Source organism: Phaenicophaeus curvirostris, chromosome 18, assembly GCF_032191515.1.
Source record: "Phaenicophaeus curvirostris isolate KB17595 chromosome 18, BPBGC_Pcur_1.0, whole genome shotgun sequence".
NCBI classification, from domain to species: Eukaryota; Metazoa; Chordata; class Aves; order Cuculiformes; family Cuculidae; genus Phaenicophaeus; species Phaenicophaeus curvirostris.
The window spans coordinates 13,146,721-13,160,611 of NC_091409.1; the positions used below are offsets into that span (position 1 = coordinate 13,146,721).

Below are 13,891 nucleotides of genomic sequence, written 5' to 3' on the forward strand. Positions count from 1 at the left end.
AGTTTCAGCTAGAATTAGGTATTTGGTTTTTTTCTGTGCTCTGGACTGTTGGAGAGGTTAAAGAATTGAGGTTTCTGTTCCCGAGTTACATGGAGCCTGGCTGCAGTCCTGAGGGAGGACACAGTGTGGAGGTGCTTTCTGGCTTCTCCCCAGCGCTGGTATTGGTTTTCATTTGGCTGTACATACTCGAGGGAACACTTTTCCAGCAGCAATATCAACTAAGAGTGACAGCTCTATTCTTTCATGGGTCACTAACATTTCTGTGCTGGCTGTCTGCCTTGAGGAGAGACGCAGAAAAGTGTCGTCCTCCTTCCCAGCTGTGGCAAATGACTGCTCTGCCGAGTGGGAAGTCATTTCAAATTATTGGTTAATCTCCTGATCTGTTGGGAGTGCAGCCTCATTTGCATGGCTCAAGTGTTGTGTCACATTAAAGTCGGGTAGCAAACCATTTCCCTGAGGATGTGACATTCCTGTTCTATCTCTGAGTGCAGCCCTTGGCTTCTCTTCCCATTAGTGTGTCTAATGGCAAGCTCCTACGGAGCTAGCACCTGAGCTGCAGAAGCCCAGGGCGGCTTCATAGAGGACCAGAGCGAGAAAGATGGAGAGCAGGCAAGGCACTGAACAAATATACACCAGTATATTTATATATGACCTTGGAAAACAAGACAGCCCTTGGCATCCCATCCCAGTCCATTGGATGGTAGGTATTTCAGGGCTGGGTGTTGCTGTGTGACAGCATTGACCAACGTTTCATGCAGCCGTGTCTGCAGGCATATGGATAAGTGAGCAAGGATGCCATGCCATAAATCCTGGCTTGCTCTTAGATGTGTGCACTCTGAACTTTGGTTCCATTGGACCCTTCTTGCGTCTCTGAAAGTACCATGTATTTCCACTGCGTGCATTCAGCTGTTTTCGGTGTAGTGATCTACACAGGGATGGGGACTTTGGACTAAATTTTCCTACTATTGGATTTCTTTAGTCTGGGATTGGATTTCTTTAGTCTGGGATTGGATTTCTGGGGTTTGGTCACTCTGTGTTCAGAAGGTCAGGTGAGGACACGCATTGTCCACAGTGGTAAATACCTCTGAATTTGCAGTGTCACTGTTACCTTGCAATGCTTGTACTGTAACAAATATTACCTTACTTTTCCAGGGAAGGGAATGAACCTGAGGATACTGCGAAAATCACTTACAGCGAGTTGCTACACCAAGTCTGTCAGTTTGCCAATGTTCTCCGCAGTCAAGGTACACAGCTGAAGCAGTGGGAATCATAGACTGGGTTCAGTTTTTGCATAGTTGCCAGTCTGTTAATTTCTGTTCAAAATGCTTCACTTCTTTGCTTCTGTAGTTGTGAAGCAGAGTCGATGCAGTTTTGCTCCACAGGAAACTTTTGGAGCTTCATCTCCGGCTTTTGTCTGTGAAAGCTGCTCAGTGCTGGTCATGTCAGCTGTACAGGGAAGAAATCTGTGCTCAAAACTGCCTGCTCGGGCATTTTCCAGTAGGGTCAATGGTTAAATTTCTGCCTCAAGGTCTGTGTTGGATGAGCACATGGAGTGTTCATTGCAGTCATCTTCCAGGAGTCGTAGGGCTTGAAAGGCAAAACCTAAGGCTGGTTCAGTTCTAACTCCAGACAAAGTTTTATTGTGTGCGTATAACTGTTGATTTTAAAACCACCGATTTCTTTCTTTATCCTGTTTTTCTGACATGTGATGTGTTCATCTCTGCAGGCGTGAGAAAAGGGGACCGAATTTCCATCTACATGCCAATGATCGTGGAGCTGGTTGTAGCCATGCTCGCCTGTGCCAGGATTGGAGCTGTGCACTCTGTTGTGGTAAGAAGCAGCCCTTTGCATTGCTTTTGGTTCTGAACTATTAGGGGAGAGCAGCTCTTGCTTTCTGGAGAGTGAGGAAGAAGGGCTGGAAGATGACTGTAAGGTGGATGGAAACTAAATTAAGGCGCTGTTTCATTGCCCTCTTCTGTATGAACTGTAAAATGAGCTCCTTTAGCTCTCTCCATCAGAGCCCGGTGGCATCGTTTATCATAGGTGAACTGTACAGTTGCTGCTCAGGATTTCGGGGCTGGGGTTTGTTTGTCTTTGCTGACTTGGTTGCGTGATCTCTGTCAGTTTGCAGGTTTCTCAGCAGACTCCCTCTGTGAGCGGGTTCTTGACTGCGGTTGTTCTCTCCTCATCACAGCAGGTAAAACGCGCTTCTGTGTCCCTGAGCTGTTACTGTTGCCCATCTGGAAAGTCCTTATTTTAAAAGCTGAACACGCTTGGAATCGCAAGAGGAAGGGGCAGTGTTTCAGCTGAGCTGCTGCCAGGCGGATGTGCTGTTTGTAGCTGTGTGGGAGTGCTGTTTTGCACTTTGAACGTACAGTGAAGCATCTAAGCAGCCTGCCCACTTTGTCCTGTAAAGCGTGATGTTACCAGCTGCTAATATTATGTTTCCAAATGTTCCTCATCCATGTTTATCTTCAGAATCAGCCAGATGTGTGCCATATGTATCATTTATGAGGCAGTCCTAATAGGAGAATTCCCTCCTTTCCCAATTTCAAGGAAATTTCTGTTGCAACTATTGTCTTGTAAAGCAAGGAATCAAGAGGGGTAGAGTTTGCATGTAAGTCCATTGCATTTCCCCAACTGTTTTTTCTGGTAGTGCAGAAAATAGTGCTTTTATTAATACATGCACAGTATGGAAAGGACCCATTAAACTTTCCAATTTGTGTTCTGGCCACATTGGATTATTCCCCACAGAATATTCCCAAAAGACTTGTCAGTTCAAATTGGAACCTCTCCCAAGAAAGGAATTTCACCATTTCTCTTGGCATCTATTTTTCCAGGCTAAAAGGGCATATTAGGAAACCTTTCCCATCAGCTGCCGGTCTGCTTTCCCTCATTCCAGTGCCTGAACTCTGCTCTGCCCTCCTGAAACTGCTGGTTGCTTCCAGCTGTCCCAGACTCCTTGGCTGTGAAGCCCCTCTAATATTTTCCCTACCATTTTACAGATGCCTTTTATCGAGGGGACAAGCTGGTCAACTTGAAGCAGATCGCAGATGAAGCCCTCCAGAAATGTAAAGACAAGTAAGTTCGGATTCCCTCGCAAGAGGAGCACTGGTGCAGAAGCAGATTCTGGCAGCAATGGAAATGGACTTTCATAAGTGGGCAGACTGCAGCATGTCAAACACAAGCTGCACTGCATTCATGATCCTTTCAGAAGTAATATCTGCTTTGATTCCCTCGTCTTAAAATGGTTTCTTTTAAATTTCCTCCTGTCTGTTCTGACCTGAAAGCACCCATGTTGGGTGAGGGAATGTGCTGGAGACACTGGTACCAATTCTGGAGCAGCAGCTCTTGGAGTGGCAGGGAATAATGTGCCACCAGAGCAGTTGTGAACAGTTGGACACGCTGGGACACATCAGATTGAGGCTTAAGTCTTGCTCCAAAGCCACTAATTCAACAATAATGAAATAGCATTTGGGAAATGGCTGTGTAAACAGGGACAGTCTGCGTGCACCAACATGTGCACAGGGCCCAATTGTGCACAAGTATATGGGTTTTTTAAGCATCTTCGCTGAGATACTGTAAACCATAAAGACAGAGACGGCTCTGTCATCGGATTTTACAGAAGGGAAATAATCATGATGAAATGACTTTGTCAAACTGACAGAGTCATTGTCTTCGTAGCTTGTATGAGGCTGAATGTGGTTTTATAAGTTAGATCAAACATGAAAATCTAGGGTGGATAGCCTGCATGTTAGAAGTTCAAACTCTTTAAAAGCATTTAAAACACTAAAACTTGAAAGCTTAAGTTTCTATGCATTTAGAAGTAGGTAGCTGGGAGGATAGAAGTGATCCTGAAGCTGGGGATTAACTGATAGAGACAGAATATTGCTGAAGGGAGAGAAGATCATTTTGTTTGAATTATAGGTAGGCTTGTGAGGGGACGAATGCCCATTCTTTTCCTTGGTGTATATAATTTGGCTTCGAAAGCTTTTCTTCTTCCTGAATCAGACAATTGGTCACACCTAGGGATGGGAGCAACCACCTAATACATCCTGGGTGCTGTGGGAGGTCTTGTTGATGGTCACAGGTGAGCAAATTTGGGATTTGTAAGGAATCTCTCCAGCAGTGGCCTGTGACAGGTGCTTGTGGAATTCTCACTTCCTCCTTAGGAATCACACCCGCTAAATTCCCGGTAGCTGCACACAGATCTTTCCTGTTCTCCAAGCTCCTGAGGCTGCTGTCTCTTGGCAGTTCATGGTGTGCTTGGAGTCTGCGCTGCAGCACATGCTCTGGCTCCACAAAAGGAGCCCAGGGCCTCTGCCCTGCCCCGAGTGTTGCCTGTAAAGCCCATGAAGGGCAAGCTTAGCCCCAGCCTGATGTGATGGCTCCTGCCTTTTCCAGGGGTTCCCCTTTGAGGAAGTGCATCGTGGTGAAGCACCTGGGGAGGGAAGAGATAGCAGTGGATGGGACATGCAGCAAGTCTCCCCCTCTCAAGAGGCTGTGCCAGGACGTACAGGTATGCTCCTGGGGGGACGAGGGAAGATTTTATTGCTGTGGGCCTGAGCCTAGCAAATCAATTGTCGCAAAACCACTGCTGTGCTTCCCTGGGTGCTCCTATTCTCTGACGTTTGTTCCTGTTTTGTACCTTCCTTGTTTTGTGTTGTGAGTTGTCTGAAGAATGGTTCCTTTGCCTTACCAAGATACTTTCCGTGCTGCTTCCTGTAACACCATCACCAGCTGCCAGGCCCACAGGACCCCTGAGAGCACAGCGGGTACATCTTCCAATGCCACTAGGACAAAATCCCTGTTTTCTTCCACCTGCTGAAGGACTTTTCCTTCTTAACTGTGTGTTTGTCTCCCCTTTTGCACAAAGACCAATACCACCCTGCACTGTAGCTGTGACAGTGGAAGCAGGAAAGGAAAAACAGATTTGTGCTTGTGCTGTGGGTTCAACACAGCCCCCCGACACGGCAGAAATCACACGCTGGGAGCAGCGTGGTCTGTGCAGCTGGCACAGGGGCTGTGTCAGCTGTTGGGGCTGGGGCTTTCCCTTGCAACTGAAACCAGATGAAAGGATGGGGTGGGCCAGAAGCATGTGGTGAGATGGGGGTGGAAGGAGGAGGCGTTGCTGAGCTGTGGCTGCCTACTGAGCTCCTGAGGCTGGTGTGCAGTCCTGCTGCGCCCTACTTGAAAGGCAGGTTGCTTTCAGCTATTGAACAGCTCTGCGTCTTCAGTGGTGCCTTCAGCCCCTGTGTGTTTGGTAATTATTTGTGTTGGGTTATTCCTAGGCTGCTGCTTCATCAGAAATAAGTTGTGTTTGGAGAGAGCATTTGAGCTTTGGGCTCTGCTTTCAGAAGGGATGGTCTATTCGCATCCCTGGAGCAAAAAGCCCACCAGATTCTGTATCTTGGAGTTAATTTTCCTCATTCATCTCTGTTAATTGTATTGGGATGTTGCTTCCTGTTTGCCAGCCTGGCTGTGTTACATTGGCATCCTCTGCCCCTTCTCTTTCGAGGGCAGGGTAGCTGTGAGGGGGTGGAAAGACGAGCAGATCAGCTGGTCACTGTTGGTGAGGTGAGGTGGCTGTTCAGGATGTCCCAGGAGGAGGGAAAAGGCTGGAGGGGGTCTCTTGCTCTGCGGCTCTTGCTGCTCTACTTGTTCAGACACTTTATTAAGAGAGTGCTTTTCTTTGTGAGTGCAATTTTACTGTGCCATTGGCTTGTGTAACGCTAATGGATGTTCCGTGGGCTGTGCACCGGCTCTGTGCTCCTGTACCCAGCTGGCAACGTGTGGGATTAGCCTGTGACCTACTGTGGAGGCAGCAGGTACCTAGGGAAGGTGATGGAAACAGGCAGGCTTTTGCTCAGAGGACATCTGTACTGGTGCCCAGATCCAACTCCTTTCCAGCCTGCTGAGATGGTTTCCCAGCATCTCTGCCAGTGGGCTCCCATGTCTCTGCCTGCAAAGTCTAGTGTGAATCCTCCACTTGACTTTCACACCCTCTTTGTGGATTTTTAACAGGAAAAAAAGACTGAGAGCTCACAGAGACTCCATCCCAAGGTATTTACACACAGCACTGCCTTCCTCCTTGTGGCACTCCCCTCTGCTTCCCCCTGCAGTGCTCCACCTTCCTAACTGCTCCAGCTCTGCACGGCCACACGTGCCTTCCTAACCGGGTCACCAGCAGCTGCATGTTAGCGCTAGATGCCACTCGCTGCTTGGCCAGAGCGCCCCATGGTTTTGGGGTCAACGCAGTGTCACCAACTTTGCTTCCGGAAACAAGTCTGCATCCATTAAAACTCCTGAATGCACGTCAGCGTGCTGGCGGGGGGAATGCGGAACCACTGGGATGTGCTGCCAGCATTCAGATGACTGTTTATCTCTCTGCCTTTTCAAAGCCGCTCTTGGAATTCACTTCCCCTTGCGGTGAGGCTGGCAGGGAGCGCCCACAGCTTCCCGGCTGCAGCGGCCTGCAGCAAATGTGGAGCTTCAGACCCAATATGCGGATTCTGCCCGCTCCAGCCCCAGGAGCCCGTGAGCAGGCAGGCACAGGCAGCCGGGCCTCGGGCCGTGGGTCTGACCTCTTCCATGGGGCAGTGGAGCTGGGTGCTGAAATGGAAGAACCTTTGAGGGAGGACTGTTGGATGGGAAGTGTTACTACCCTGGGCTTGTTTGATCTGGTGCCTTGCTGGTGGGACAGACTTGTGGAAACTGCTTCCCCAAGTAAAGCCGGGAGCGCTGGGGATCCATGAGAACTTTCCAAATGGGCTTGGTTATCATAGAATCACCAGGTTGGAAAAGACCCACTGGATCATCGAGTCCAACCATTCCTATCAATCACTAAACCATGTCCTTCAGCACCTCGTCCACCCGTCCCTTAAACCCCTCCAGGGAAGGTGACTCAACCCCCTCTCTGGGCAGCCTCTGCCAGTGCCCAATGACCCTTTCTGTGAAAATTATTTTCCTAATGTCCAGCCTGAACCTCCCCTGGCGGAGCTTGAGGCCATTCCCTCTTGTCCTGTCCCCTGTCACTTGGGAGAAGAGCCCAGCTCCCTCCTCTCCACAACCTCCTTTCAGGTAGTTTTAGAGAGCAATGAGGTCTCCCCTCAGCCTCCTCTTCTCCAGGCTAAACACCCCCAGCTCTCTCAGCCATTCCTCATAAGGCCTGTTCTCCAGCCCCTTCACCAGCTTTGTTGCTCTTCTCTGGACTCGCTCCAGAGCCTCAACATCCTTCTTGTGGTGAGGGGCCCAGAACTGAACAAAGGATTCAAGGAGCCGTCTCACCAGTGCCGAGTCCAGAGGGAGAATAACCTCCCTGGACCTGCTGACCATGCCAGGTTATGTCAGGCTGTCAAGCAGCTGCTGTCCCCCTCACCACATGTGCAGGACCTGCGTGCTGCGCCATGGGGTCCCAGTGCCCCCAAATGGGACACAGACATCTTCAGTGCTACAGAGTCAATGTGTGACCCTGTGTCTGCTCCCCATGCATTCCAGCTGAGGATGCTGTGGGGACTGCAGGCCGTGCCTGCTGTGGACTCCAGCTCTTCAAGGAGGTATGTCCGCAGGGCTCTGGGTCAGTGTGCACACACTCACTGACATGTGAGAAGTGGAGGACTGTGCTGAGGCTGGCGGGTGCCGCCCACTCAACTGTCCCCAGGCTCCTCTGGAGAAGGTGAGAAGGTTCCAGTGGAGTTGGGTCTTGCACTGAACTGTGCCACCTCAGAGGGGCAGCTGGCCAGCACAGCTCTTGGTGGTCCTTGCCCATCAGCTGCATGCACTGGTGGCTCTGCTGCAGCTCTGGCGTCCTCAAGCAGCTCTTTGGGGCAGCCACTGCTGGGTGGTTCTGCATTGGAGCAATCACTTCTTCTCAGGGCAATTACCTTAAAATCCAGATAACTGATTTTTTGGGGTGTGCAGGGCCAAGCAGTGTGAGCCCAATGTGTTCCTGTTTGTCTTGGGCCGTGGTGCTGTGGTGTCCCTGGGAGGCTTGCGGCTCCACCGTTCAGCTGCAACTTGGGGCAGCTTGGGAGGGCAGGTGGAGGCTCTTTGCTGTGAGAGGGATTTATCAGTGTTACCAGTGATTCGGACAGTCTGCTTCAGGTCTTGTGGGCAGTCTCTGTTTAAAGGTTTTCCTTGTGGCTGCAGGCTGAGAAAATGAGCTTCTGGAACAGGAGCTGCTGCTCCAGTGCATGATTTGCACCTAACAGCTCTGGGGCCAAATCCATGCTGTGAATATTTGCCTCGATGGTCCATGAAGGGGGCAAGGTTGGGGCTGCATCCGTCATCCTCCCCTCTCTTGCTCTTGGGCAGGCCTCTTCCTAATCTTCTGCTTTTCTCAGACTCCCTGGAACCCAGCCATGGACGTGTGGTGGCATGAGCTGATGAGCAGTGCCAGCACGGAGTGTGAGCCTGAGTGGTGCGACTCAGAGGACGAACTCTTCATCCTCTACACAAGTGGCTCAACTGGGAAACCCAAGGTATGCTTCCAGCTCACCCCCATAGGGCCGGGCTGAACGCCTCAGCAACACTGGTGAGGGTTGCATTGGGAGGCCCCACTAAGAAGAGGAGCTGTGGAAAACTTGGGAATTGGGCTGTGCTGGTCATGCCTGCTCTGCTGCTGGTGGAGCCCAGTGGAATGGTGATCCTTAGCTTGGCCTGGGAGGGTGAGAACCCTGCTGGGAGCTTGCCCCAACAGTTTTGTGCCTTCTTCTTGCAGGGTGTGCTGCATACGGTGGGTGGATACATGATTTATGCTGCCACCACATTTAAATACGTATTTGATTACCAGCCTGAGGATGTCTACTGGTGCACAGCCGACATTGGATGGATCACGGGCCATTCCTACCTCACTTATGGACCCTTGGCAAATGGGGCAACTAGTGTGTTAGTAAGTGCTGAGTGGCAGTTGGATGGTTTTACTCCAAGAAAGCAGAAATCATGGTGCTGAGCTGCATCCCCGTGTTGCTCTGTGATGAGCCTGCTTCTCCTTTGCGTGCAGTGCCCTGGGCTCTGTGAGGAAGGGTGGCAGTCCCCAAGGAGGACTCAATTTTTCTGAGACCCTTGGGGTGGACTGAGGCCAAATACATCCCAAGGAAACAGTAAGAAGCCCTGGACTAGCCAGATTTCGCTGTGTGGTGCTCTTGGCATTCTTATAAGGACATGAGTGGGATGGTTCTGCCCCTCTGCTCTCTTGAGGCCTCACCTGGAGCCCAGTATTGAGTTCTGGAGTCCTCAGCACATGGAGGGCATGAATCTCTTAGAGCGAGTTCAGAGGAGGCCACGCTGGAGCACCTGCCATATGAGGACAGGCTGAGGGAGTTAGGGTTGTTCAGCCTGGAGAAGAGAAGGCTCTGAGGAGACCTTAGAGCAGCTTCTAGTACTGAAAGGGGCTCTTTCTTGGGGAGTGCAGGGACAGGACGAGGGGAGATGGTTTTAAGCTGAAAGAGAGGAGATTGAGATCCTAGGAAGAAATATTTTCTGTGAGTGTGGGGAGGCCCTGGCCTGAGTTGCCCAGAGCAGTGGTGGCTGCCCCATCCCTATTCCAGGCCAGGTTGGATGGGGTTTGGAGCAACCAGATCCAGTGGGAGGTGTCCCTGCCCTTGGCAGGGGGGTTGGAAGTGGGTGGGCTTTGAGGTCCCTTCAACCCTAACCATTCCATGATTCTATGACACGCTGGGGTCCAACTGCTGTTCCCTGTTGCTCTCAGCGCCTCCAGCTTGGGAAGGCATTTGCAGGTCGGTAGCAGTAAGGAGCAGCTGTGTCACTGCCCTCTCTCCTGCACAGTTTGAAGGTGTCCCCACCTATCCAGATGTCGGGCGAATGTGGAGCATCGTTGACAAGTACAAGGTGACCAAGTTCTACACAGCACCCACGGCCATCCGGCTACTGATGAAGCACGGGGAGGAGCCTGTCAAAAAGTGAGTGGTGGTTCCCAGTGGAATGGAGGCTTCCAGCCCAAGGCTCTTGCTAGGGGCCCAGGTGTCCCAGGTTCCTCTCTGAGGAGCAGCTTCCCCATGTGTTTTGTGAACAAACCGGCATTTTCTGCCTTCTACCCAGCGATATGCAGACCATCTTTTGCACCCACAGCACTAGCTTCATTATGGCACTTCTGAGCATGTTCTTCTGTTTCACTGTAAGCTCCAAGACTGCAGGTTTTCCCCTGCTCCTGACCCAAAGCTTACAGAGGTCTGAATAGTCCATGTGCTGCTCCTTGGCCCAAAGAAGAGAAAGAGCAGAGTCAAGCAAGACACCAAAGCCACAGAGGTCTCCTTTCTTCCCCTGTGGAGATGGGCTGAGGAGGGACTGACCCATGCCTGGATGCCCCACATACACTTTGGGTAGCCCAGGGGTTCCTGCAGGCTCTGCTGTGCAGCAGGCTCACAGCTGCTGCTCTCCAGAGCCTGCTGAGCCCCTGCCACCCCCTCCTCTCTGCAGACACAGCAGGAAGTCTCTGAAGGTGCTGGGGAGCGTCGGTGAGCCCATCAACCCTGAGGCCTGGCTGTGGTTCTACCGCGTGGTGGGAGAAGAGAGGTGTCCCATTGTGGACACGTTCTGGCAGACGGAAACGGTGAGTCCTTGCCTGGCTGTCCCTGGGACCTCTTCTTCCCCTGTGCACCCAGTAGATAGCAGGTGTCTTTGCAGGTTCACTGTAGTGTTTCTTTGGTTCTGTGAGGACCAGTTGTCTTGCTTGCCCAGAAGACTCCAGCGTTGGTTCCCCTTCTCTTTCCTATTTCCTGGGCCTCAGACAGGTTCCAAGGGGAGATATCTTCCTCTCCAACTGATCCATGCCATGGTCTGCTCTGAACCCTGTTCTCCTCCCTGTCTTCTCTGCTACAGTAGCTCCAAAGCTGTGCCCGAACACAGCCCCCTCTCCCCTGCTGTCTCCTTCCCAAGGCCCTGAATCCACAGCTGCCCAGGGAAGCCTGTGTCTGATTGGATGTGATGTGACCAGAGCCGGTGCAGGCAGCTGTGGGACAGGCTAGCATGGCCCAAACTCACTCAGTTTTGCCTCCCTTCGCAGGGTGGCCACATGCTAACGCCTCTCCCTGCTGCCACCCCCATGAAGCCAGGCTCTGCTGTGAGTACTGATGTTCCCTGCCGCAGGGGTCGGGAGGGTTCCTGGGGGCCGTGGCAAAGCTCTGTAGCAGCAGCTGGCACTGCCTGCGCCATAGCCTGGTGGCTACCAGCCTGCCAGTGTGGTTGTGGGATGGTGGTGCATGTGGGGAGGTGGCCACCACCCTGAATCCCTGGCCTGGCCCCGTGCACCATGGCCTTCCAATAGTTGCCCTTGTCCTGTCTCCCACTCCCTCTGGTTCACAAGGTTTTAATGTGAGGGATCATCTCCTTGTCTTCTTGCTTTCTGATTCCCATGGCAGACGTTTCCCTTCTTCGGCGTGGTCCCTGCCATCCTGAACGAGTCGGGGGAAGAGCTGGAAGGAGAAGCAGAAGGCTACCTGGTAAAAAAGGGCTCATCATCCCCACCTTCCCCTTGTCCATCCCCCGTGAGCTCCAGGACCTTCCTGGTAGCATATACACATCTCTGCTTATTCTGGGTCCACACAAGGAACCCTCTTGGGTGGCAGGAACTCCCTTCACTGCCGTGACTCTGGGAGCTTACACTGTAAACAAACTCTTCCACTCATCACACACATGGGCAAGGCAGGAGGACAGGAACAACCCTTCAGCCAAGCTCCTTCCCCGATCGCAAGCCTGGTGAGGCTTTTTATCACGCCCCGGACCCACGAGCCACACACTCACTTCCAGGCCTGACTTTACACTTTCCCAGTAGACCAGCACTGGGCAGCAAGTGTCAGTGAGGCGTGACTTGTGGCCTTCTCTCTAACATCTCTGTCACAAAGACTGCACGTGTCTGTGTCTCCGTGGTGCAAAGCTTCAGTTAGCAGGTTTGCTCTCCCTGACTCAGGTCTGCATTTTTCACCACCAGGTATTTAAGCAGCCCTGGCCAGGAATAATGCGCACGTTGTATGGAAACCACCAACAGTTTGAAACCACATACTTCAAGAAGTTCCCTGGGTACTATGTGACAGGCGATGGTAAGGTTGTGCTGAGGACTGTGTGGCTGCAGAGGCCTGGGGACAGCAATTTAATTCTTGCCATGTCCTGGCCTTAGAATGCCTTATCAGTTGTTCCAAGGGCTGGCACTGCTTCCTCACGCTGTCATTTCTGTCTATTTTTAGGTTGCAGGAGAGATAAAGATGGTTATTACTGGATCACAGGGAGAATTGATGACATGTTGAATGTTTCTGGTAAGAACGAATTCTGTCTTCAATGGCATCAATGTGCTTTCTGACACTGGTTAAAAAGCCGCTTTGGTTTACGGGGGATGGTTCTGCATCGTGACTCTGCCCAGCAACCTGTCCTCAAAGTGGATCTGACTGCTGGGTCAGGGTTATTTCTGAGACAGACAAGCCTGTGCCTTGCTGACTTTCCGCCCCATTTCCTCTGGAGACACCGCACTGGAGGGAGGGAACCTTCTGTAACCTGTCAGAGGAGGTCACTAGCAGCCAAGGTGCTTCTGTGCTGAAGGATTCAGGGCCAGGGAATCACAGAGGTTAGGCAGCACCATGTGATCCCTAATCCAACCCACTGCTCCATGTAGGGCTAATCTCGAAGTTGGGTCAGGCTGCTGGAGCTGTCTGCAGAGCTGGAGATCCTCCCACCTCTCTTGACTGAGTCTTTGAGATTCAACTGCTCCTCAGCCCATCATTTTCCATAGATCCCATGGTTTAATAGCTCCCTCCCTCCTTTCTTGGAGGCTGTAGCCTACAGGCACTTGATGCTGGCTGTGAGCTGCCACTGTTCTTGTCCCTGGATCAAACTAGATCCTTTCATCTGACCAGCAGTGCTCAGTCCTCCACCAACTGATCCTTCTGGGAGCTGACCACCTTCCTGTGGTTTTCTGTGACAGCAGTCCCAGGGTGGAATGTCAGGGTGCAGGTACAGGAGCAGGAGTACAGCAGTGAGTGTGCCCCTGCCCCGAGATGCAGAGTGTTGTTTCATCTCCCCACGGTGATGAACTGGAGCCAGTGCAAGATCCAGGCTCTTCCTCCTCTGCATCTTCCAGCTGACCATGTGGACAGGTCTCTACTTAGCAAATCCAGCTCCTCCTCAGCCTGCACTTGGTTTAATCCCATGGCTGTGTACAGTTTGTGATCTGTTAAGGCAAGAAGCCTAAATGTGAGAGGGAGAAGAGGCAGGAGACATGGCTTGGCTCTGCAGGCGAGTGGTACCTGGTGGCCTTCAGGGCAGCCCAGCCCCTGTGCTGCTGAAATGAGTTTCTCTCTCCAACCTTTGTCTTTACACAAGCAAATGAAATTGATGCTTTCAAACGTGTAGTTCAGGGCCTCTTCCTCATGCAGACCTCTTCCTTCCAGCTGCTGTGAGGCTGTGGGACCCCAGCCTGGTGCAGGTCCATAGAGCACTGCCTCTTCTTGCTTCCAGGTCACTTGCTGAGCACCGCGGAGGTGGAGTCAGCTTTGCTTGAGCACGCTGCTGTCTCAGAGGCTGCAGTGGTCAGCCACCCACACCCCCTGAAAGGCGAGTGCCTCTACTGCTTTGTGACCTTGAGAGATGGCTACGAGTTCACCAAGAACCTGACGGATGAGCTGAAAAAACAAGGTAGCAACAGCCAAATATTTGAGAGGTTACATGGCAGAGAGAGGGATCGTGGTGCTGGGCAGAGGATGGAGGGGTTAAGGGCTTGGGTGCTTGTAGTCTGGGGAATGCAGCCTGGCCAACTGCAACAAGGTGCCCCTTCTGATTAGAGAGCACGGCTGGCAAAGACTAAAATTAATTCTCCCAGCCTTTGGCTGCTCATGTGATGTCATTTCTACCTCTCGGGAGCTGGCAGCCGTGTGGTACCTACCCA

At 51.8% G+C, this 13,891-nt stretch overlaps 1 protein-coding gene across 2 annotated transcripts in view; it reads left to right on the forward strand.

Annotated features, from left to right (window-relative positions):
• The window catches only part of ACSS2 (acyl-CoA synthetase short chain family member 2), a 35,332-nt gene that overhangs the window by 18,933 nt on the left and 2,508 nt on the right, over positions 1 to 13,891 (forward strand). The window contains exons 3-17 of one of the 2 annotated variants that reach the window (XM_069871749.1): positions 1,153 to 1,244; positions 1,727 to 1,830; positions 2,125 to 2,197; positions 3,006 to 3,081; positions 4,405 to 4,519; positions 6,025 to 6,063; positions 8,343 to 8,480; positions 8,720 to 8,890; positions 9,787 to 9,920; positions 10,438 to 10,570; positions 11,024 to 11,080; positions 11,379 to 11,459; positions 11,948 to 12,056; positions 12,201 to 12,269; positions 13,465 to 13,641. In XM_069871749.1, the coding sequence (XP_069727850.1) occupies positions 1,153 to 1,244; positions 1,727 to 1,830; positions 2,125 to 2,197; positions 3,006 to 3,081; positions 4,405 to 4,519; positions 6,025 to 6,063; positions 8,343 to 8,480; positions 8,720 to 8,890; positions 9,787 to 9,920; positions 10,438 to 10,570; positions 11,024 to 11,080; positions 11,379 to 11,459; positions 11,948 to 12,056; positions 12,201 to 12,269; positions 13,465 to 13,641 (1,568 nt within the window). The remainder of the gene's footprint in view (positions 1 to 1,152; positions 1,245 to 1,726; positions 1,831 to 2,124; positions 2,198 to 3,005; positions 3,082 to 4,404; positions 4,520 to 6,024; positions 6,064 to 8,342; positions 8,481 to 8,719; positions 8,891 to 9,786; positions 9,921 to 10,437; positions 10,571 to 11,023; positions 11,081 to 11,378; positions 11,460 to 11,947; positions 12,057 to 12,200; positions 12,270 to 13,464; positions 13,642 to 13,891) is intronic. The other variant, XM_069871750.1, reaches the window with a different exon arrangement.